The 23,681-nt window shown below is 36.8% G+C and overlaps 1 protein-coding gene across 2 annotated transcripts in view; it reads left to right on the forward strand.

Moving 5' to 3' along the window:
- The window catches only part of LOC123680400 (serine/threonine-protein kinase 32A), a 160,377-nt gene that overhangs the window by 115,658 nt on the left and 21,038 nt on the right, over positions 1 to 23,681 (forward strand). For both annotated transcript variants that reach the window (XM_045618283.1, XM_045618285.1), the window contains exons 5-6: positions 4,582 to 4,741; positions 21,345 to 21,382. In XM_045618283.1, the coding sequence (XP_045474239.1) occupies positions 4,582 to 4,741; positions 21,345 to 21,382 (198 nt within the window). The remainder of the gene's footprint in view (positions 1 to 4,581; positions 4,742 to 21,344; positions 21,383 to 23,681) is intronic.

Genomic DNA, 23,681 nt, shown 5'->3' on the forward strand with positions numbered 1-23,681 from the left:
GGGAAAATCAACAACAATGGTGATCACTATTGATGTCATTTACATATGATATGTGATTTGTTTCTCACAAATCTCGATAATCTGACAATGGGGTGCCAAGACATTTTCCTCAGAATGTCTCGAAATTGATGATAGCATCTCACAGACAAACGAATCCGTGAAAATGTCTGCATTTTTGATACAATATAGTACTATCCGGGTAGAATATAGAAGTCCAAGTGTTGGAAGCAAACTATGAATGGAACTTCCGATATTTCCCACGAATTCTTGAAAATACTATTTTTGTTAATGAACTTTTTGAACTTCACACATACGAATGAATAATATCTAATAATATGATCGTTGGCAGAATGAATGAGTAGATCAATCAAAAACAATATAATAATGAGAGAATCATTCATAATAATAATAACAATAATGATAATTATTGTTGAAATATCAAAGTTGTAATTTTTAATATAAGCTGAAAATATTTCAGATCGATGGAACAGTGGTTCGTACCTAAGAAACCAAATTTTCAATAAAATCGTATCTTATATTATCCGTAGAATTCCATCGACCGTGACCCACCCTGTATACTCCTAATATTATGCTTCTTTGAAAAAAAATCTCTCGTTCATACTGGAATGACTGGAAATCATTATATCAATAATTCTAAATTACGTTCAACCAATCAAGTTATCGGCGAATTAATTCCCCTTTGTAGAACATCAATTGATCGTAGGTAGCTAACTTCTAACTCGCCCAATATATCAGGAAATAGGGACAATCTGGGAAGTTTTCGAAGGGAACTTGTTCTTCATTCATCAACAAGAATTATCTTCTGTTGAGTCGCTAGATTTGCTCCTTCGGAAAGTTAAACTTCATAGCATGTTCGGAATAGTGTACGGTTGACAAAATGGCAATACTCAACGTTTAATGAACCGAGGTGTACATAGCAGGCGAGATGCTTGTCAACGATCAGCATGATTACTCCCTGTTGATATAAGATGCTATTTGATGTTTTGATAACATAACAAGAGCAACATGATGAAATTTACTCGATGGGAAATGTAGTAGATACGGTATGAATGCAAATAGGAAGTTGTTTTGAACCTATGTCATCCAAAGACGTCTTATGTATTACGAATTTGAAGTACCTAGTTAGATACATAATATTATATTCACTCAGTAACTACCGGTTATAACATGTTATATCGGTATTGTATAATTATTGGATATTCTTCAAGAATGAGTACTTGATCTACCGATATGACGCGTTGTAAAGGGTGTTTTTTTTAGAGCTATAGAACTTTAAATTGCAATAAAACAACGAAGGATTATTCGATTGACATGAATTTTATTTATCCGCAAGATAATCTTGTGGCATTACATTTTAAATATGATTTCTGGCATATCACCACCACGGCTGGCTCGGATGTAGTCTCCAATCTGGACGTCCAATTTTCGATTACTTTTTCGAACATTTGTGGCCGTATATCGGCAATAACACGGCGAATGTTGTCTTCCAAATGGTCAAGGGTTTGTGGCTTATCCGCATAGACCAATGACTTTACAATGCCTCACAGAAAGTAGTCTAGCGGTGTTAAATCACAAGATCTTGGAGGCCAATTCACAGGTCCAAAACGTGAAATTAGGCGGTCACCAAACGTGTCTTTCAATAAATCGATTGTGGCACGAGGTGTGTGACATGTTGCGCGTCTTGTTGGAACCACAGCTCCTGGACATCATGGTTGTTCAATTCAGGAATGAAAAAGTTAGTAATCATGGCTCTATACCGATCACCATTGACTGTAACGTTCTGACCATCATCGTTTTTGAAGAAGTACGGACCAATAATTCCACCAGCCCATAAAACGCACCAAACAGTCAGTTTTTCTGGATGTAACGGTGTTTCGACATACACTTGAGGATTAGCTTCACTCCAAATGCGGCAGTTCTGTTTGTTGACGTAGCCATTCAACCAGAAGTGCGCTTCATCGCTAAACAAAATGAAATGGACGTAGTGCGCGATACGTATTCCGCACAGAACAATTATTTTCGTAATTAAATTGCACTATTTGCAAGCATTGTTCAGGCGTGAGTCTATTTATGATGAATTGTCAAACCAAACTGAGAATAAATCACTTAACAGCTGTTAAATCGGTCGCCATCTTGAAAAGTAATGCCAACTTAAAGTTATATACCTCGAAAAAAAACACCCGTTATAAGAAATAGTGAAAAGATCCATTGTTTTTGCATGAAAAACAAGGCTTTGATTACCAGAGGCGGCGTAAAGTATGGGCGTTACTATTTCATTTTAATTTAATATATTCCGCGGTATGTAATAGCGGCTATATTTTTTGTCTTTGTAAAAGAATACGGAACGTAACAGGCCGAATGAAAAATCCCCAATCTACCATGTTAAAACTTTTTTTTTAGAAAAATTAGATTTTATTGTTTCTGTCACTTCCATTACCGCAACGACCATCTTAGCTCAAAAAGAAATCCTTAAAATCTTGTAAATCAACGAATTGGTTAACAAAAAATCCTCTCCTCAAAAACCGCACAACATAATTAAATATTGAAAACAAAGAATATAGTAATTTCTTATCTACGAAGTTGAACTCATGTCCATTTTATGAAGTTTCCAGTGTTTCTAATTATCTCTATCCATTTAGAATAAATTGAAAAAGTTTCACAGCACGCTGAGTAGTTCACTTGATTGTATCTGTTGAAACTTGACAAATTTGTTCGATATTGGATTTATTGTATCGAAACAAGTGCTATTGATTTTATGTTCGAATGCATAACTCTACTGTTAGCAAACCAACCGATAAATTATCCAATTTGTAATAACATCCAAACAACCTACATCCAAGCAATTAAATAATTCGGAAGGTCGATTCGCACTGTAGGTAACAAATAATAATCATTTTATTTTCTTTTGAAATCGACACGTCAGTGAAAAATCGGAACCCTTCACGGTTTATGAGTTTATTATCGCTTTCAAAAGCAGTACTTTTATTGCAATACGAGCTCGTCTTAGTCCGAGGTTTATTATTTCCCTGTATCTACCCGCTTTCTCGGAATCGCCCCTTATTTGCCATCAGTGATTTTTGCATTCGTCATCGGTATAAACTTACCCGCTGTTTTCGGTTTTTTGTATCATTCTCGTCACAAAATTTCAATACTGTAGTTATTAAAGAACTAAACTGAGTAATTCGCATCGAAAAATTGTCTGGGCTGTGCTGTACAACTTATTGTGTTTCATTCGAATTGCACTTCATTTGTGAAGACATCAGTTTTGAATTGACTGTATCTAAAGGGTGCTCCTAAACCTTAACAGCTCTCTACAGTAATTCTCAGGAAAATTAAAATAATTATGAAAATCCAGTTGGGTAGCTGTGATAAATAAATAAATTATAAGTTTTGGTACTTATTCGCCAACTCTGTAGCGAAGATTAATAAAGATTCGACAACTGGTGAAGCATCACAAAAAAGTAGGACTACAAGAAACACCCTGTATCTTGAAAACAAAGCGTTTGCGGGCTAATGTTTATGGGCCATTTTATTTTTGAAATTATCCAAGAAATCTCTCATTTTGTTCCTTACTCCAATTCGGGACCACCCAGTATAAGATAAGAACAATCGAATTGGTAATAAAAAAAATTATTTCGGGTGATTTGGTTCGAACTTCTTTTTCTCATATCATAAATATGAGTGAACAATGTCATCGAAAAACTTTTTTTCGATTAACACCCCAAGGAAAAAAAAAGATCTACGCCTTTGAATTAATCTCTGATATATTGAAAGTACTATAAAAACGTTCATCTGTTCTTAAACACAGTTGCAAAAACTCTTCGTTTCGCTTCATAAATACCAAGCCACCAAATTTTACTTTGCAATCGATTCTCAAATTTTCTGAATACCAGGATGTCCTTGCTGTGCGTTATTTAACACAAGATTTTTTTTGGCAAAACTATGAGTGATTTTTTTTTCACTGCACAAGTTCATCAGGAACTAACTCATGAAGTTGAAACTTTCATCGTTCTAGAATAGATTATCAAACGAGTTGATATATCTGTGAAATTCTTACGTATCATACAAGATATTACTTGCGGTATTCAAACTGTTAAAATCGAATTGAACCAACCTAATAAGCTGAAGTTATGAAATAAATTCCAAAGATAACTTCTAATGGTTTATAATCAGTCGCCAATGGTTCATTTTCTGTTCGATTTTATTAATTTTATCCTTCAACATAAAATGAGTTGGTGAACCAGAATCTATGAAAATTGAAGAAAGTACTGACCTGAAGTCATCGCTTGTTCATGCATGTCTCAATTGAACCCTCAGAGAACGCGCAACTGTGTACAAGTATATGATTCTGACTTTTTTACGTCTCAATAATCTTTTTGAGGTCACAGTTCTATAGGCTGGTGACGAAACCAATAGAACTCTGATGATTCGAACGAATGTATCTCTATGAAACTCTCCCATATCTTATACATCTCTGCTATCCTTCAATTTTGTAATACTTATTCATTAATCTTCATGTAGGAGATTCTGCAATATTTCATTCATAATTTTTTTTTCTAGACGAAGAAGATTTTTTCATGGTAACCGATCTATTGCTGGGTGGAGATCTCAGATATCACATATCACACTTAATTCATTTTTCGGAAGATGGTGTGAAATTGATGATCTACGAAATGGGACTAGCACTTGATTATCTTCAATCGAAGAACATAATTCACAGGTAATTCTTCCTCAATAGTTGTTTGAAAATTTACCCAAAAATATTATGTTTTAATTCAATTCGAAAACGATAAACATTTTGATCATGGAGTTGAATTTTCGAAAATTCTTCAGTTCCAATACAAAAAATAATCATAAATATCGCGAGTTCCAATATAACAATTACTAAGTAAATATGTACGAAAGTTTTGACGAAATCCATATAATGGTAATAATAATAAATCGTCTTTATCTTGATTTGGGAATAGTGGTTAGTCACATAAAAAAATGAGTTATTAGACAAACCAAACCGAAGCGGAGTTTAGTCTTGGACTCGTCCTATACTCAACCCCATTCGGTTGTCTTTTAAAAAAAAAATCATAGTGTAGAAGAAGAACAAAAAAATATATAAACAAGAAAATCAATCTTCTGAGAGATAGCTTTTCATGTGTCGCTTGAATTGCTGGTATGTAAGCGTGAAAATACTACTGACCACATTGTTCAATAATTTACCGCATTGAATGAGAAACATCTTTGAAATTTAGCAGCACGATGTTCAGGAACTGTAAAAGAAAATAATTTACCGAATGCACCACTCTTCTAGGGATGAGCCTTCCATAAAGAGCAGCACAATACTGAGTTACAAGGAGTCTATACATGGTACGGCGGAAATGCAGCAATCTGCTATCATTCATCCTCAACCAACCCAACTCACAAATTCTATAAGAAACATGATCAAACTTTCTCAAGCCGAAAATGAAGCGGCAACACTAGTTTTGAACAAGCCGGATACCATTACAAACACAGGCATTGTTACAGGTTCCATAAACCACATCGAAATAATCCATAAATTCACAATCCTAGATTCAACTATTCTTGATATTGAAAAGCGACAACCATAAACTAGCCTCAGGCGGTTAAACGCGGTCTTCAAAATACCTGCCACAAGCCTACAAAAAGCAAGGTGAGAGGCTGACCACCAACGAACACTTGAAGACTGTCCCTAACTATAGGGTATGGGCGAGAGTCCATAGAATATTTTCACTTGTTGATATTTAACCTCAAATTATGCGAAGCTCAAATTATGCGTGCTGGGACCACTATTGTTCTTGCTGTTCATAAACGACTTGCCCATTCACTTGGCTCAATTTATGCTGGTTCTCTTTGCCGATGACACCTCCGTTGTGGTCTCAGCGGAGACTGCTGAGGAGCTTCGTTACGCGTGCGAGGCGATTATACGCCAGTTCGTTGCTTGGTGCCGGTCGAATAGAGTGATAGTGAGTGTTAATAAAACAGTTTGTATTCACTTCGGTATCAAAAATAATCCTGTTGACACTTTGGAAATTTATCATTCGAACTTCTTGATAAAATCGGCTGTAAGCTGTAAATTCTTGGGTGTATATATTGATAGGACACTTAGCTGGTCCACGCATATTGATATGCTCTGTAAAAAACTCAATAGCTCATTTTTTGCCATCTGTAGAGTAAGGGATATGCTACCACTCAGCTCATTGATTCAGGTCTATTATAGCACTGTTTATAGTTTACTTTCCTACAACATATTACTCTGGGGTAACTGTGCCGATATCAATAGAGCTTTCATCGCTCAGAAACGCATCATTCGTAGAATTTTCAACTTATGTTCTCGTACATCCTGTAGGCCAACTTTGATCGCAAATAATATTTTATCTCTGCCATGTATCTACATATTTAAATGTTTGCTGTATGCCAAAGAAAATGAAAAAAGGTGGACCAGATTGTCAAATAACCATGAATATGGAACTAGGAACCAAGATATTTTACTTGTGCCTAAACACAGAACTCAAAAGTTTGAAAAATCCCCAATGTATCAGTGCATAAAAATGTATAATTCTCTTCCTAAATTTCTGAAATCTCTCAACTTCTTAGCGTTTAAGAGAAAGGTGAGAATTACATTGTTATCTAAGTGTTATTACTCTGTACAGGCATTTCACCAGGATTGTCCCCATATAGTTGATGTAAATTGAAATGTATATATATATTTGTATTTGACTTGTCCCATACACTAAGGTGTCTTGAGGGACCAATAAAGATTATCCGACTTTTGCCTATACGCGTAGGATTTCTCCTCGCCGTCGGCTTCTCACTCCTCGCTAAGAGGAACATTCACTCAATCCCAGATATTTAAAATATCAGAAGGGCAGAGCTCGGTCGTATCCGGTCCTTGTGGTCCTCCTGGTTCTCGTCGAACTTCTGGTCCTCTTACACGCGATCCTTGGACCTGTCCTTCGCTTCCTAGGAATTTTCTCACCGTCCTTGCAGTACCTAAAAGAACAGCTTTTTGCATTATATTACATATATACTCACTAAGTCCTAGCTGCTTGATATTTCTCTTGAGATTTTTGGGTACTATTCCTGTTGTTGAGATGATAATTGGAATAGTTCTCGTTGATATCATTCCCCACTGGCGCTTTATCTGAAATTCGAGGTCCCTATATTTTGAAATTTTTTCGACCTCTTTTTGACGCATGTTGTTGTTATTGGGTATTGCTACGTCGATGAGTATTGCTGCCTTTTGATGTTTATCAACTAGCAAAATATCTGGCCTGTTGTGGGGGACTGTTTTATCAGTCAAAACTGTACGATCCCAGTACAGTTTATAGCGTTCGTTTTCCAGGATGGTTTCCGGTCGGTATTTGTAGTATGGCACTTTTTCAGAATGAATTAGTGTTAATTTAGTTGCCATTTCTTGGTGTAGTATCTTTCCTACTGCATCGTGTCTCTCTTTATATTCATTTCCTGCAAACATTTGACATCCTCCCGTGATATGTTGGATTGTCTCATTCGTTGGACACCCATAACGGCATCGATCGTCAGTAATAGTTCGATCCTTTATGATATGCTTGCAGTAATTTTTTGTTGAGATCACTTGATCTTGGATGGCTAAAAGAAATCCTTCCGTTTCTGGATACATCGCACCTGATGTGAGCCAATAGTTCGACGCTTCAATGTCGACATGATCCTGGTTCACCTCGTTGGAATGTCGTCCATGTAGGGGCTTTTCTCTCCATCTTTGCATTTTTTCTTGGATTGTCTGGTGGTTGCATGACAATTGCTCCTTGTGCAGTTGCAAAGGTGTTGATTCGTCTGCTTCACACAGTACTTTGTAGATCTCTGACGTGCCTGATTTGTCTTTGAAGTATGTTCGTAGGCATTCAATTTGACCATGGGCAAGTTCCATGATGTCTAGCAAACCTCTGCCTCCTTTATTCCTCGGCAGTGTCGTCCTCTCAATGCTACTTTTCGGGTGGTGCTTGTGTGCTTTCGTCATCAAGGTTCTCATCTTGCGTTGCAGGTTTTCCATATCTGTTTTGCTCCATGGAATGATACCGAAAGAGTATGTGAGAATTGAACATGCATATGTGTTGATGGCTCTCGTCATGTTCTTGCTCTTGAGGTTTGTTTTTTTTTTTTATTATTATTATTATTACAAATACTCTCGAAGTCATAATTAATATCCTGGAAGCCACAACCAGATCACTCATACCAAACGAATGATATCGAATATGAGAGAGTTCCTGTTGCACCATTCAGAACAGATTTACACTAACATCTCTCACCTCATCTTGAGTTCCGTCAGACTCAGTGCTCTGATGAGAAGTGAGGTATCATCTGCAAAGAGCAAAATCTTAATGGGAAAATAAAGTGATGAGTAATACTTATTCATATAATTGGGTATATCATCCACAAATGTAATGAATAATAAGGGCCTCAGAAAAGATCCCTGAGGGTCTCATCATCGCGGAATATTCATTGGAATCATGCTGATCCACACTTTCATATATTAGAAGTACAACTTTGTTTACACCGTTTTGCAATGGATGACTGTAGCGGTAAGTGGTAGATCGTAGATGTCATACAATAAGTTTAGGTATTTGTAAAAATAACGTCAAATAACGAAATATTAGTCGATTTGTGTATGCGGCTGAGGGTCATCGAATGCTCTCAAATAACTATGGTGAGGCCGCTATTAGTGAAAGAACGTGCCGAGAGTGGTTTAACGCTTCAAGAACGGTGGTTTTGAGACCAGCATGGCGGTGGAAGAGAGAAGTTGCAGAATTGGAAGCATTACTTGATCAAGTCTCGTGAAAAATGCAACAAAAATTGGCATGGGGAGTGACGCAATAAGCCATTTCAAAACGTTTGAAAGTCATGGGAATGATTCAGAAACAAGGAAAATGGGTACCGTACTAGTTGAAGCTGATAGATGTTGAAAGGCGTTTGTTTGTTTGTGAAAAGCTGCTTGGAAGGTGAAGACGGAAGAGATTTCTGCATCGCATTGTGGCTGTAGGCGAAAAATGGGTTCATTACGATAATTCCAAGGGCAGAATGGGGATATCCCAGCCATACTTCCACGTCGACGGCCAAACCGAATATTCACGGTTCCCAGGTCATGCTCAGTATTTGGTGGGAACAGTTCGGCGTAGTGTATTGAGTTGTTAAAACCGACTGAAACAATCACAGGCGATTTATCAAACGCAATTTTAGCGTTTGAGCCGAGCATTGAGCAATACAACGAGAGATATGATAAAGTGATTTCACAGCATGACAATGCTCGACCCCATGTTGCAAAAGTGGCCAAGACACACTTGGAAACGTTGAAATTGGAAGTCCTACTCCACCTACCGTATTCTTCAGACGTTTCTCTCTCGGACTATCACTTGTTCAATGGCATACTGCCTGGATTACCAGCACTTTCGGTCTCATGAAGAAGTCGAGAATTGGATCGATTCGTGGATCGCTTCAAAAGATGACCAGTCTTTCAATGCAGGATTCGTAAGCTTTCCGAAAGATGGGCGAAAGTAGTGGCCAGTGATAGGAAGTTCTTCAAATCATAAATGTATAACCAGTTTTTTACAATAAAAGTGTATGCATATGTAGTTATCGAGATGTTTTCAGTGAGCATCGAGTTTGGGACACCCTGTATATCAACGTAAGATATCTCGTGAAATCAATAATGACTTTCAAAATACTGAAAGTATAGAATACTAACGAAGAGCACGACTTGTTCAGCTGTATAACGTATAAATCCAGGTGCTTACAAAAAAACACAAAAATGAAAACCTTTCTGGAAAAGTTCAATGCGCTGTATCTCCCATAAATCAGCAATCTACCAAACCCTAGATACGATTCCGCTTCCTCTCAGGACTCCCAAGTTTCCAATTAATCTCTACCTGGAGCCTGGGACGACCTCAGGTAGCAGACAGCCATTACATATTCCAGACCTAAACGACCTTGAGTAACTCATAGTTTACTGTTTCTTGTTAGCCATGCAGGGCGCTACATTGCAAAAGCAATACCTACGCCGACACTCAAGTAACTCAAACTTACCCGCATCAGACAGATTAATCAGGATGTATAACATTTTCCAATTAAAATCCCGTCGGACTATCCCAATGGAACCACCCAATCTGGATTTATGCAATTTGGGAAATCCGAAACGCGGTTAACGTGAAGTCCCGGATCCCGATCCACCTGGATCTAGCCACGAGATTAATGCGATATCATGAGAGGAAACGATTATTGATTCAATGTATGAAGAGTTTCGGACACTTCTAACGGTATCGGCCTTTGAGCAGAATGAATTTCGTGAATTATTTAGCACTTGAATTAATCTGCAACTAATGCGGTGCGAAGCCTGAAGCTTCCCACTTTTTTGAGGTGAAAGGGTTTTTGGATTGAAAACTTCCCGTGAAGGAACTTTTCCAGTTTATTCCGTGGTGCTGAATTCGCATCTGGGGTGCTGGTTACAACAAAAAGGCATCAAAACAAAAAGTTGTTCGAAACAAATATATTTCGATTGGAAAGAAAAGATAGAATGCTGTTGAATACTAAGTGCATTTTATTCGCACGGTTCGGAGACTTGTTTGATTCAATTTGAGTTCTGATGACATCATTGTGCTACTTCACTATCTAATGTATGATTTTGATATATACTCCTTCTTTTAGAAATACAATTCCAACTGACAAAATATTAAAATCGACCGAAAGAAATACAATCTTTCCTCATAAGTGTTCCACAGTTGAAGAATCTTACTGATTTTTCAAACTCACAACTTTTTCATCAATTTCCCTAACTTGCATGCGAAAACACTTTAGGTTAACTTGAAGGAAAAGTCATCAGATCAGATTAACAGCAATAGCAATTTCAACAGGTAATCTCATAGTTCTACTTTATTACTCTTCTATGAAATGGATATGCAAATCATTATTTGGGTGATATTGAAATGAAAGTTATCAGAAAATTAATTTGGATAATGGTTGATGGTGACACTAATCTATTAATGATCACTTTGAATGAATTTTAATGCATTAAATGAAAGCTCTTGCAATACAGATAATGAGGGAGCGAAGATAAAGTTACAAAACTTCACGGTAGCAAAAATTCGAATCAACAAAACCTGAGTAAAGTCCCCTGAAACTGAGAACTATACGAATAAAGGCACTACATCTACGGTAGTTTGAATTGTAAATTGTGAAGTCCCGAATCCCGATTCACCTGGACCTAGCCACTAGATTAATGCGATATCATGAGGATAACAGTTATTGATTCTATGTGTGAAGAGTTTCGGACACTTTAAACTGTATTGCCCTTTGAGCAGAATGAATTCCGTGAATTATTTAGCACTTGAATTAGTCTGCAACTAATGCGGTGCGAAGCCTGAAGCTTCCCACTTTTTTGAGGTGAAAGGTTATTTGGATTGGAAACTTTCCGTGTTTGGATAGAACTTTTCCAGTTCATTCAGTGGTGCTGAATTCTCATCTGCGGTGCTGGTTACAACAAAAAGATATCCAAACTAAAAGTTTTTCGGAACAAATATATTTCGATTGGAAAGTAAGAATAGAAGGCTGTTGAATACTAAGTGCACTTCATTTGCACGGTTCGTAGACTTATTTTATTCAATTTGAGTTCTTATTACATCATTCTGCCACTTAACAATCTGATATATTATTTTGATATATACTTCTTCTTTTAGAAATACAATTCCAACTGACAAAGTATTAAAATCGATCAAAAGAAATACAATTCCTCCTCATAAGTGTTTCAAAGTTAAAAAATCTCACTGATATTTACAAGCTAACAACGTTTATATTAATTTCACTTACTAGCATTCGAAAATACCGTGGTTTAACTTAAAGGAAAATGCATAAGGCAATAGCAATTTCAACAGGAAAATTCATAGATCTTCCTTCTTACTCTTCTGTGAAATGGGTATGCAAATCATTATTAGGGTAATATTGAAATAAAATTTTTCAAAAAGTTAATTTGGTTCATGGTAACTTCAATCAATTGTTGATCACTTTGAATGAATAATGAAGGTCAAATGAGTTCACTTGATAAGGTATACTAATATAATTAATCCTTTTACTGAATTGCATCAATTAAATAACAGCTCTTTCAATCCTGATAATAAGGAAGTGAAAATGAAGTGAAAAAAACTTTTCGGTAGCAAAAATTAAAATCAACAAACCCTGAGTAATGTCCTCTGAAACTGAGTACTATACGAATAAAGGCACGACATCTACGGTAGTTTAAATTGCGAATTGTGAAGTCCCGAATCCCGATTCACCTGGACCTAGCCACTAAATTAATGCGATATTATGAGGGGAAACGGTTATTGATTCAATGTGTGAAGAGTTTCGGACACTTCCATCTGTATCGGCCTTTGAGCAAAATGGATGTCGTGAATTATCTAGTTCTCGAATTAATCTGAAACTAATGCGGTGCGAAGCCTGAAGCTTCCCACTTTTTTGAGGTGAAAGGGTATTTGGATTGGAAACTTTCCGTGTTTGGATAGAACTTTTTCAGTTCATTCAGTGTTGCTGAATTCGCATCTGGGGTGTTGGTTGCAACAAAAAGGCATCCAAACAAAAAGTTTTTCGGAACAATTCTGGTTCGATTGGAAAGTAAGAATATGTAGTAAATCTATCGATTCCCTCGAAAATATTCGAGTTAAGTTAAATTTCGAACCAAAATATTGAAAACAGAAGAACTCGGTGTACAATCTTGGGGTTCATGTATTTCTCTATTTTTTTTTGTGAAATAAAGACGTCATTTATTTATTTATTTATTCATTTTCAAAACCACACCCACAAGGGATGCGTAGAAAGGCCTTGCTAACGGTCGAATGGAAAACGGCCTGAATGCCCATTAAAATTGGCATTTCAGGGCGAATAATTCAATTGAGTTCAGACTAGTCTACGAGAAACTACATCTACAACATATGTGCAACACTTGCACCGACAACGAGAAGAGTAAAGATTTTCACATCTGTTCCCGAGACCGGCGAAAAGGTACCTGCGACCGAGCCGCAACGACCCTTAAAAACGATTAGATCTAAATATCATCTTCTTCAAACATTTTCAGTGGGTTGGAAATAAATGGAATACATTTTTTTTATCCCCTTCTTTTATTTCCCTAATTTGTCCTTGGCCGTGGACTACTTTGGTCACAGTATAAGGACCACAACCCACAAATATAATGCAATTGAATACTAAGAGCATTTTATTTGCACGGTTCGGAGACTAATTTTATTCAATTTGAGTTCTTATGACCTAATTGTGACACTTCACTATCTGATATATCATTTTGATATATACTCCTTCTCTTAGAAATACGATTCAAACTGACAAAATATTAAAATCGACCGAAAGAAATGAAATTTCTCTTCATAAGTGTTGCGAAGTTGATAAATCTCACGGAATTTACAAACTCACAACGCTCCTATTAATTTCTCTACTTTGAGAACATGTGGCATTTGAGAACACAGTAGGTAAACTGAAAGAAAAATTCATCCAGTAAGATTAACAGAAATAGCAATCCCAACAGGTATATTTATAGATCTTCGTTCTTACTCTTTTGTGAAATGGATATGCAAATCATTATTTGGGTAATATTGAAATGAATATTTTCAAAAAATTAATTTGGTTAATGGTGACTCTTATCAATTAATGATCACTTTGAATGAATAATAAAGGTCAACTGAGTCTACTTGATGAGGAAAACAAATATAATTCATCCTTCCACTGAGTTGAATGCATCGAATAACAGCTCTTCCAATCCAGATAATGATGAGGAAGCAGATATAAAATCATAAAACTTCACAGTAGCGAAAAATTCAAATCAACAAAACCTGAGTAAAGTCCTCTGAAACTGAGAACTATACGAATAAAGGCACGACATCTACGGTAGTTTAAATTGCAAATTGTTAAGTCCCGAATCTCGATTCACCTGGACCTAGTCACGAGATTAATGCGATATCATGAGGAAAACGGTTATTGATTCTATGTGTGAAGAGTTTGCCTTTGAGCAAAATGAATTTCGTGAATAAGATTGCTCTTGAATTAATCTGCAACTAATGCGGTGCGAAGCCTGAAGCTTCCCACTTTTTTGAGGTGAAAGGGTATTTGGATTGGAAACTTTCCGTGTTTGGATAGAACTTTTTCAGTTCATTCAGTGTTGCTGAATTCGCATCTGGAGTGTTGGTTACAACAAAAAGGCATCCAAACAAAAAGTTTTTCGGAACAATTATGTTTCGATTGGAAACTAGGAATAGAATGCTGTTGAATACTAAGTATTATTTGCAAGGTTCTGAGACTTATTTGAGTTCCTATGATATAATTGTACCACTTCACTATCTGATATATCATTTTGATATATATTTCTTCTTTTAGAAATACAATTTCCACTGACAAAATTTTAAAATCGTCCAAAAGAAATACAATTTTTCCTCATAAGTGTTTCGAATTTGAAAAATATCACTGAAAATGGATGTGAAAATCATTATTTTGATACGATTATTCAATTTGGTTTATGGCGACTCTAATCAAAAAATGTTCACTTTGGATAAATATAGGTAGAGTGAGTCTACTTGATGAGGAAAACTAATAGAATTCATCCTTCCACTGAGAAAGATGAAGGATTAAATTCTATTCTATTATCTATTTTACCGTTAGGCTAAAGGTAATAATGTGTTTCCAATGAGAGGTTTCATTTTGATATAAAAAACAATGATTATATATTCCAAGAGGAATCAACGGATGTTAATTTCATTGTAAAGGGGAAGGTATTATCATTATTCACTCAACCGGGGTCGTTGCGGCTCTATCAGCCTTCCGGGAACTGCGACCAAATTGATCTTTTGTTCTTAACCCCAGCTATTCATACAAACCCAGGTGAGCCTTGTCAATTACTTCGTGAGTATCCAGAACTGACTTTCCCATGTGAGTGGCTCTCAGGATCAGCCCCGGACATTTGAACACTATGTGTTCGGCTGTTTTTTCTCCTTTCCACAGATCCTGCAGATCTCATCTGTTGACTTAACCATACGCCACAAAAGGTATTTTCACCGACAGTGTCCTATCAGCAGTCCCACCATTACCCGAGGCTCGGCTCGCGGTAGCTTCAGGAGCTTTCTTGAGCAAAACCCGGAGTTTTTCTCCAGAGAGTTTTCCTATTGTTTCACTCCCATTGTGGGACCGCTGCTTTGAATTGGTCTTTTCCAAATCCTCAGAAAGGCCCAGGACCAACAGGTGTTAATCTTGATGCCCTTTTTGCAAGTTCATCGGCTTTTTCATTTTCTTCAATACCACAATGCCCCGGTACCCATAGTAGAGTTACTTTATTCCCTCTGGCCAGTTGCTTTATGGTACTACTGCACTCCCATGTCAGAAGAGACCCCTAGCGTTTTGTTTTCAAGGATCTCAGTGAGGCTTTGCCGTAGTGATGCAAATACGCGCCCCTTTGAGGTTTTTTTGAGACACTCTTAGGCACTAGAGTCTAGGTTTGAAAGATGGGCTCCAGGTATCTAGAGATCCCCGTTTCAGGCAAAGATAAGGTAAGCCATTAACGATAGAGAGCGATATCAGCCAAAAGTACTTTTCCATGACCAATTCGCACATTTGCTGCTGTATATTTTCGATAACTTACGAGTGTACCGCCAAAATCGCAAAGCAATTGAAATGAAAGAAGAGTTACGATGATAAGGACTGAGTAGACTGTATTTGCGCAGTTCGGAAGCTTATTTCTTTCAAAATTATAAATGATCATCATAAAAATACGGCATCCTTCCTAGATTCTTTGGGGCTGTCTGACCCATCCAGGAAATGAAAAAGCCGATGAACTTGCAAAAAGTGCTTGAAGGTTAACACCTGAGCCTTTCTGTGGGCTAGAAAAAGACCAATATAAGGCTGCGGTTCAGCAATTGGAGTTGAATACCAGAATAACCCACAGGACTAACACTCCTTGACTTACTCAGGTCAAGAAATTCATGATGATTTCACCTACCTACGCCAAAAAGCTCTTGAAGCTGTCACGAGCCGATCTCGGGTGATGGTAGGACTGCTGACGGGACACTGTCGGTACAAACACCATTTGTACCGTATGGGAAAGTCAGCAGATGAGATTTGCAGGCTCTGTGGACTAGAAGCAAAAACATCCGAACACATGGTATGCAAGTGTCCAGAGCTGGCTGGCCTAAGAACCATTTTTATGGGGAAGCCGGTCCTGAATACCTGAGAGGTAAAGGCCAAGGCCCCTAAGGAGATTGTTAGTTTTATTAACGTTATTGGCGACCTCCTTCGGTTTCCATGAACGAGTAGGGTAGAGAACAAAAGCTCTATAGTCTCAGTTCCCGGAAGGCTTACCGAGCCACAACGACCCTAGTTCAAATGATAATAATAAAAATAATGACCCCATCACGTTGAATTTTCATACACCCTGTATGGCAATTCCATGCTTTGTACAACATTTCATGTCAATAGCGGCTACCAAACCATTCAAGCAGAATATGACAGGATTGATCTGAAGTCAGGAGCTTTTGGTGCTCGTTCATTCATACGTCAATTGCAAGTATTGCAACCTTAGAAACCATATACACCCATTTACAGTTATACGGCCTCCAAGAGAGCAATTGACGCATGAATGAACAATACCCTTACCTCATTTTTTATTCATTGGATTTATTTCTCTGTCCAATGAAGTCTCCCTAGGCAAATGTATTTTTTCATTCAAAAATCGATCCAAACATAGTTAACCCTCTGAAGCCGGTTTGTAGAAACAAATATAGAATGTTTGGGGGTATAGAAAGACATATATAATTTTTAGTTATCATGTCATATCTTCAATCTTTCCCTTTCCGTGTAATAACATCATTTTGAAGTATCTCAAAACATCATGTAAATACGTTCGTGATAGATGATTCGATTAAGTCCTTCTCAACGATCGCGTGAACTCGAAATATGTTCTGACGTTTTGTTGATGTATTACATCAGATCAAGTTATCAATCATAGGAAAGATATTTTCCGTCAGACTGCGTGAAATATGTGATGGCTCCATCTTTTCGATGGAATGTTTGTCCTTTTTCTCGTATTGCAGTTCGTTTGTGAATACTCCTCTGGATGAAGAATTCTAATGGAACTTTTTGGATGGAACGCAAATGTGGCATAATATATTACAGGAATATATAATATTTCAAAAACCCAGAAAAGTTTTCTTTTTTTGAGAATATAATTGATCCCCAAAAAAAGGAGATATAATTGATTGTTCAATAAGAGGTTTTATTTTGGATAGCCCACTATCTGGACACAAATAGCGCAACTGAAGCACTTTCAAGTCATAAAGCACCTTCTCGGCCGGCAATAGTGAAATTGGTGGAAAAATTTTATCTGTTGGGATAAGTTAGTGATATGAGGAATCATAACCGCTTGCGACGCTCAATAACAACTTGGAATAATGGTATTGTAGGTCGCAGTGTTGATGAAAACCCAAGTTAGTCAATTCCTCATCGATCTTAGGATTAAGGCATGCCAGTGATGAGGCCCACTTCAACCTCGGAGGCTACGTTAAAAAGCAGAATTTTGGGCTCGGAAAATCCAAGAATTAGCCGGAATTTGAAGATATTGATGTGGACGACATTTATTCTCAACAGGAGAACGTGCCACACAAGCAATAAAATAATACCAATTCTGTTAGAAGAGTTTTATGCTCGGTTTTATGACCGTATATTTCTCGAAAAGATGATTACAATTGACCTATAACACCTATAAAATTTTTTCTTTGGGGTCAGGTGTTTGATATGATCTAGGCCAATGCTTGCAATGATGTTGCACGCTTCAATTCATGTTACGCTACTGGAATTTTCAAAGACGCGTTAATTTGTCAACTCATGGTATGCGATTGGTCGGGATGCGGATGCGCGTATCTAGAGAGAGAAACAGATAGAATTTTCTGGAAGATTTTCGATAATTATCGAGACTTCAGGAAATATACGTACCTTGTTTTAGATTCCAGCCATTACTTGTTTAATTTGAGATTTAGAATTTAATTTATCGGCGAGAATTGTGTCGAGATTATCGCACCTCCCGTTGGATTGGAAAAACAGAAACCTCTCTTGGGAATGAAAATTATAAAGAGGTACTTCCTTGAGATATAGAAGTTGGAATAGTACGTAAGTTAAACCACTTTAGTTCTTGAAACTCAGAGAATACCTGCGAAATACCTGGCGTTATTACATCAACTTCGCAGAATGGACATACTATACTATACATATATATATACTATAGCTTCCTGCTAAGATCTAGTGTTTAGAAGGCTAAAAATAATCTACAAAAGAGGTTCCATCCTAATAACACAGTAATTCATTAAAAATTGATTCAAGCGTAGTTTTTATTTCAATATTATTTGTTTAGAGTGAAAAGGATCGTGTATATTTCAATTTTATTACATTTGTAAAAACCTGGGTAGAAGTTTCGTTGCCAAATAAGCCAAACCACCCCTAGAAATCAGTCTTAGTGTCTAATGAGCAATTGTAACGTTACATAGTTCACAATCAATTCCAGACTCTAAAGATGAAGTTCGTGAAGTTATGTGGACATACAGCTGCAATTGTGGAAATTGGTCATTGTAAACTTCATGAAAAAGATATGGTGCTACAATCGTAGCCTTGGCGGAAATTTTGCAGATATCGTTTTCCATCATTAATGGCATCTTTATAATGAAATAAACTTCCATTGATTTTTCCTAAAATATAATTTTTTTTTCCAATCAAAATGAAACCTCTTATTAAAAAACAATTTACATTCAATAGAAATATGATATCAAATTAAACGTTATCAAATTTTCAAACGTGTGTAGCCTAGAAAAAAACGCTAACAAGGTAAAGCCGATTCGAATTGTTTGATATCGATTCGAAGAGTTTCGAAGATATTTCAACACCTCTTCTTCGCCGTTATGAATAAATTGTGAATTTAAAACTATCCTTGTAATAGTTAAAACATGAAACTTATAAAAAGTTATCAAACGAAAACTTTACTCCTCGATTTTCCAACTTCAAAATGAAAATCGCTTGGGTCCGTGAATTCCTGATTCGAAGGGGAACAACTTTTCCGCTTTTTTCATCCCAGTAACCTAAACCCCCCTAACGGGGGTGAGCACAACCCCTAGATTCTGAATGATGAGGGGTGTGTGATAACTAATTTTGAAAATCGTATCGTGTACTATCTGACCCTGTAATTTCGGTTCAATATTCATCGATAATGAAATAATAGCAAAAATAGTGAAAGAGATAAATGTGGAATTTATCTCGAGAATATTATTCGTATCCGACACATTTCAAAGTTATATAGAAGTTTTTTGCACTATTTTACCTGTCATTTCGTTATCGATGGAAATTTTGAAGCAAAATTTCAGGATCAGATAATACTCGATAAGATCTTTAAAATGAGGTATCGCAACACCCCTCATTCCTATTCAAAATCAAGGGGTTGTACCCACCCTCGTCAAGGGGTTGAAGTTACAGGGATGCGAAGAGCGTAAAAGTTGTTCCCCCTCGAATCAGAAATTGACATGTCCGAGCGATTTTCCACATTTCCATTTTGAAGCCGGAAAATAGGGGTGTCAAATTTTCGTTGGGACAACCTGTATATTCTAATTCATGATTATCTTGTTCGCGTTATGATTGATTTCCACACGATCAGATTTTTCGATCAACGAGCATGTTTTCACTCAGGAGAAATTGTCGCTTTTTGGGTTTATGAAATGAAGTGTGCCTTGATATTCCTCTCTGATAACTTTATTGCTTACATAGTGGATCTGATAAATTTCTCGTGTCAAACAAATTTAATCCATGTTCAATGGATTCTCAAGCTTTCGGATCATTTAAAACTAGCCAGAAATGTATGTGTCAGTGTCAGTGCTTGGCTTCATTACGGAATTATATATTTTTGTCATATTTTCCTGAAATTTCTATATATTTCTTTACCCCTAATATTAGGTGTACAACTTTGCTTCCACCGCTTTGCGGAAGATGGCTGTAGCGGCAAGTGGTAGTCGAAATATCAGGTGTTTTTCTCGAGGTATATAACTTTAAGTTGGCATTACTGTTCAAGATGGCGACCGATTTAACAGCTGTTAAGTGGCTTATTCTCAGTTTGGTTTGGCAATTCATCATGAATAGACTCGCGTCTGAACAACGCTTGCAAGTAATGCAATTGTATAAATACGTATCGCGCACTACGTCCATTAGCGATGAAGCGCACTTCTGGTTGAATGGCTACGTCAACAAACAAAATTGCCGCATTTCGAGTAAAGCGAATCCTCAAGTGTATATCGAAACACCGTTACATCTAGAAAAACTGACTGTTTGGTGCGCTTTATGGGCTGGTGGAATCATTGATCCGTACTTCTTCAAAAACGATGATGGCCAGAACGTTACAGTCAATGGTGATCGGTATAGAGCCATGATTACTAACTTTTTCATTCCTGAATTGAACAACCATGATGTCCAGGAGCTGAGGTTCCAACAAGACGGCGCAACATGTCACACAGCTCGTGCCACAATCGATTTATGGAAAGACACGTTTGGTGACCGCCTATTTTCACGTTTTGGACCTGTGAATTGGCCTCCAAGATCTTGTGATTTAACACCGCTAGACTACTTTCTGTGGGGCTATGTAAAGTCATTGATCTATGCGGATAGGCCACAAGGAAGACAAGGAAGACAACATTCGCCGTGTTATTGCCGATATACGGCCACAAATGTTGGAAAAAGTCATCGAAAAATGGACGTCCAGATTGGACTACATCCGATCCAGCCGTGGTGGTCATATGCCAGAAATCATATTCAAAATTCAATGCCACAAGATTATCTTGCGGATAAATAAAATTCATGTCAATCGAATAATCCATCGTTGTTTTATTGCAATTTAAAGTTCTATAGCTCTAAAAAAAACACCCTTTATTATTTCAGTTGAGTCTACGTTTACAAAAGTGAGGGTTACTTAAGTAAACTATATACCTTAAATAGTTCAAATAGTTCTAACCCTGTACATTGAACTTGTCAGTGATTTTCCGAAATACCATTCTCATAATAAATTTGAACTCCATTACCTACTCAAATTCAACAATTCGATATCGGGAACTCTGTACCTATATTTGGACGATACATGCAATACGATTTCAAAGGTATTTCTCCAATACTCCATCCTCTATGGATATAGGTGACTATGCAATTAATCACGTTTTCGACATTTTGAATGGTAGCGATGAAATTTTTTCCTGATTTTAATATGAACATTTTTTTTTCAGAGACATCAAACCCGACAATATATTACTCGACGGTTTGGGTAAGTGGAAATCAACATGAATATTGCCCTATATCGAAAAACATTTCAGAATCACGATTAGATTTGATCGGATTGAACATTAAATTAGGTACATTTATTAAAATAGTGGAAAGAACTCGATGTCCGAAGTCAATCCCAAGATTGCTTGAGATGAACTTCGTAATCTTTTCGGGATGAACTCGAGAGGGTCTGAAATAACTTAGATTTGTTCAATTTTCTCGGTAGAATGAAGGGATTTGAAGTTTTAAGGATCTGTTAATTGACGGGAAATTGACTGAATTGAATTGATGAAGTATGACTATTCGAGTATGGCTACCTTTGATAGTTAATAAGCTTAATCTGCTTGCTATGGATCATTTGATCTAACTTTCTGGATTGATAGAAGTACTTTAAGAAAACTAAATTTTAAATCCCATCTACTGTTTGTGAAAAGGGGTTTCTTCCAGGGATATATAATGTTTGCTGTTTGATGGAAATTTACTTTATAATGAGATATGTATATCAAGAATATAATTCTGAAAACTTTCAAGGTCAGATTATTCTAGAGAGTAAAAAAATTACGAGCGTTTCAGTAGTAGGCAGGTATGTTCTTCTCTTGACGTCTCGTCTACAAATGTGGTGGGTATTTTTGGAGATACTCAATCACTCTGAACTCAAGATAGTGGTCCGAATGCGAATAGTTCGGAAATTTAATTATCGAGTTCAAATCTATTACCTGAAAATGAACAATCTCTTATACATACATATTAAGGTGCAGTGAAAATAAATCTATTATTTTTGCAAGAAAAACAACAAATTATCATAACATAAATTGTTCGATTGCTTGTTAGCCATTTTGAAGATATCATTATGCCTCTCTGATAGAAGCCTCCGTTCCTATTTGCTAAAAATTGAGACAGTCGATTTTCACGAGCCTCTGTTGAAGCGAATTTTTCACCAGCAGAATTGTTCGCCATCGACAGTAACATATGGTAATCACTTCAACCAAGCTCCCGGAGCTTCTGGCATTGTCCGTTTTCGCTTGACGTTGTCGTAGGTAGTCCACTTTTCATCACCAGTCACCAACCGCTACAAAAATGGGTCCTCTTATTGCGATTCAGCATCGATTCCCTGATAGAAATTCGATCCATGAGATTTCCGATACATAAAATGACATTAACTGAAAAAAAATACCAAGCATATGTGTATTAAATTTTATAATAATCTACCCAAAAATGTATTGGACAAAATTCTTCTTGAATTTTCTGTGTTTATGGTGACGTAAGTTACATGAACTTCCGCGCGAAGTTAAATGCAAATTTTCATTCGATCGAAATGATCGAATATACAATTCTGGACTAACGAAAAAACAAAATTTCGAACGGTCATATTTACTCAACCCCTAGCCTGATTAACTAATGTCCTTATCGGATAGCACTCATCAAGTAAACTAGTAAACAACAATAAAAGTCAACAATACTAAACGATAATTCAACGTAACAATGCAGTACACAACAATAGAAGTTTGAAACCCTAAACGTAATAGCGTTAGCATGCATTTTGACGGCACGATTATTCACTCGATGGATTAAGTCAACATAATTGAATATGAAATTGAATGGATATCGAAATACACTGCTCAAAAAATTAACGCACATTATGGAAATATCAAATTTATTCTACAACTGAAGGTGTTCTCAATGATAATTATTTTTATCAGAATTATGCATGCATATGTTATCCACTTTAAACGTTTTTCTTCAATACAGATGTTTTTTCCCCGCAGGAATAAAAAAAGATGAGATTATCAGATTTTGAATGTATTGGCTTCATTCTGAAATCAGTTGTTCTCGATCAATTCTAGTGATCAATAGTTTTTCTTTCGTTTAATTTTCTACACTCGATCGCAATGCAACGCGAAACACGCAATTTGACCCAAGAGGAAAGTGCTCAAGCGGTAGTTTTGCGAAGAATAAGGGTGGACATACACAAGAATTGCAGAAAGGTTTGGAGTTTCCCATACAAGTGTGTCCAGAATGTTGCAGCGATTCAGGGAGACAGGTATGAATGTCCGAAGACCAGGACAGGGTAGACTACGGGTAACAACTGCCATTCAAGAACGTTACTTGAGAGTTTCTTCGTTCAGACAACGGTTTGCAACAGCTCGCCTCCTTCAAATTCAGCTTGAGCAAACTCATGGGGTGCAAATTAGCACTCAGACAATAAGAAATCGCCTCAGAGAATATGATTTAAGGCCTCGTGTCGCGGCAAGAGGCCCAGCTCTTACCCCAGCCCATCGAAGGGCGCGTTTGGATTTTGC

This window comes from Harmonia axyridis, chromosome 5 (assembly GCF_914767665.1).
Source record: "Harmonia axyridis chromosome 5, icHarAxyr1.1, whole genome shotgun sequence".
In the NCBI taxonomy this organism is placed as follows: Eukaryota; Metazoa; Arthropoda; class Insecta; order Coleoptera; family Coccinellidae; genus Harmonia; species Harmonia axyridis.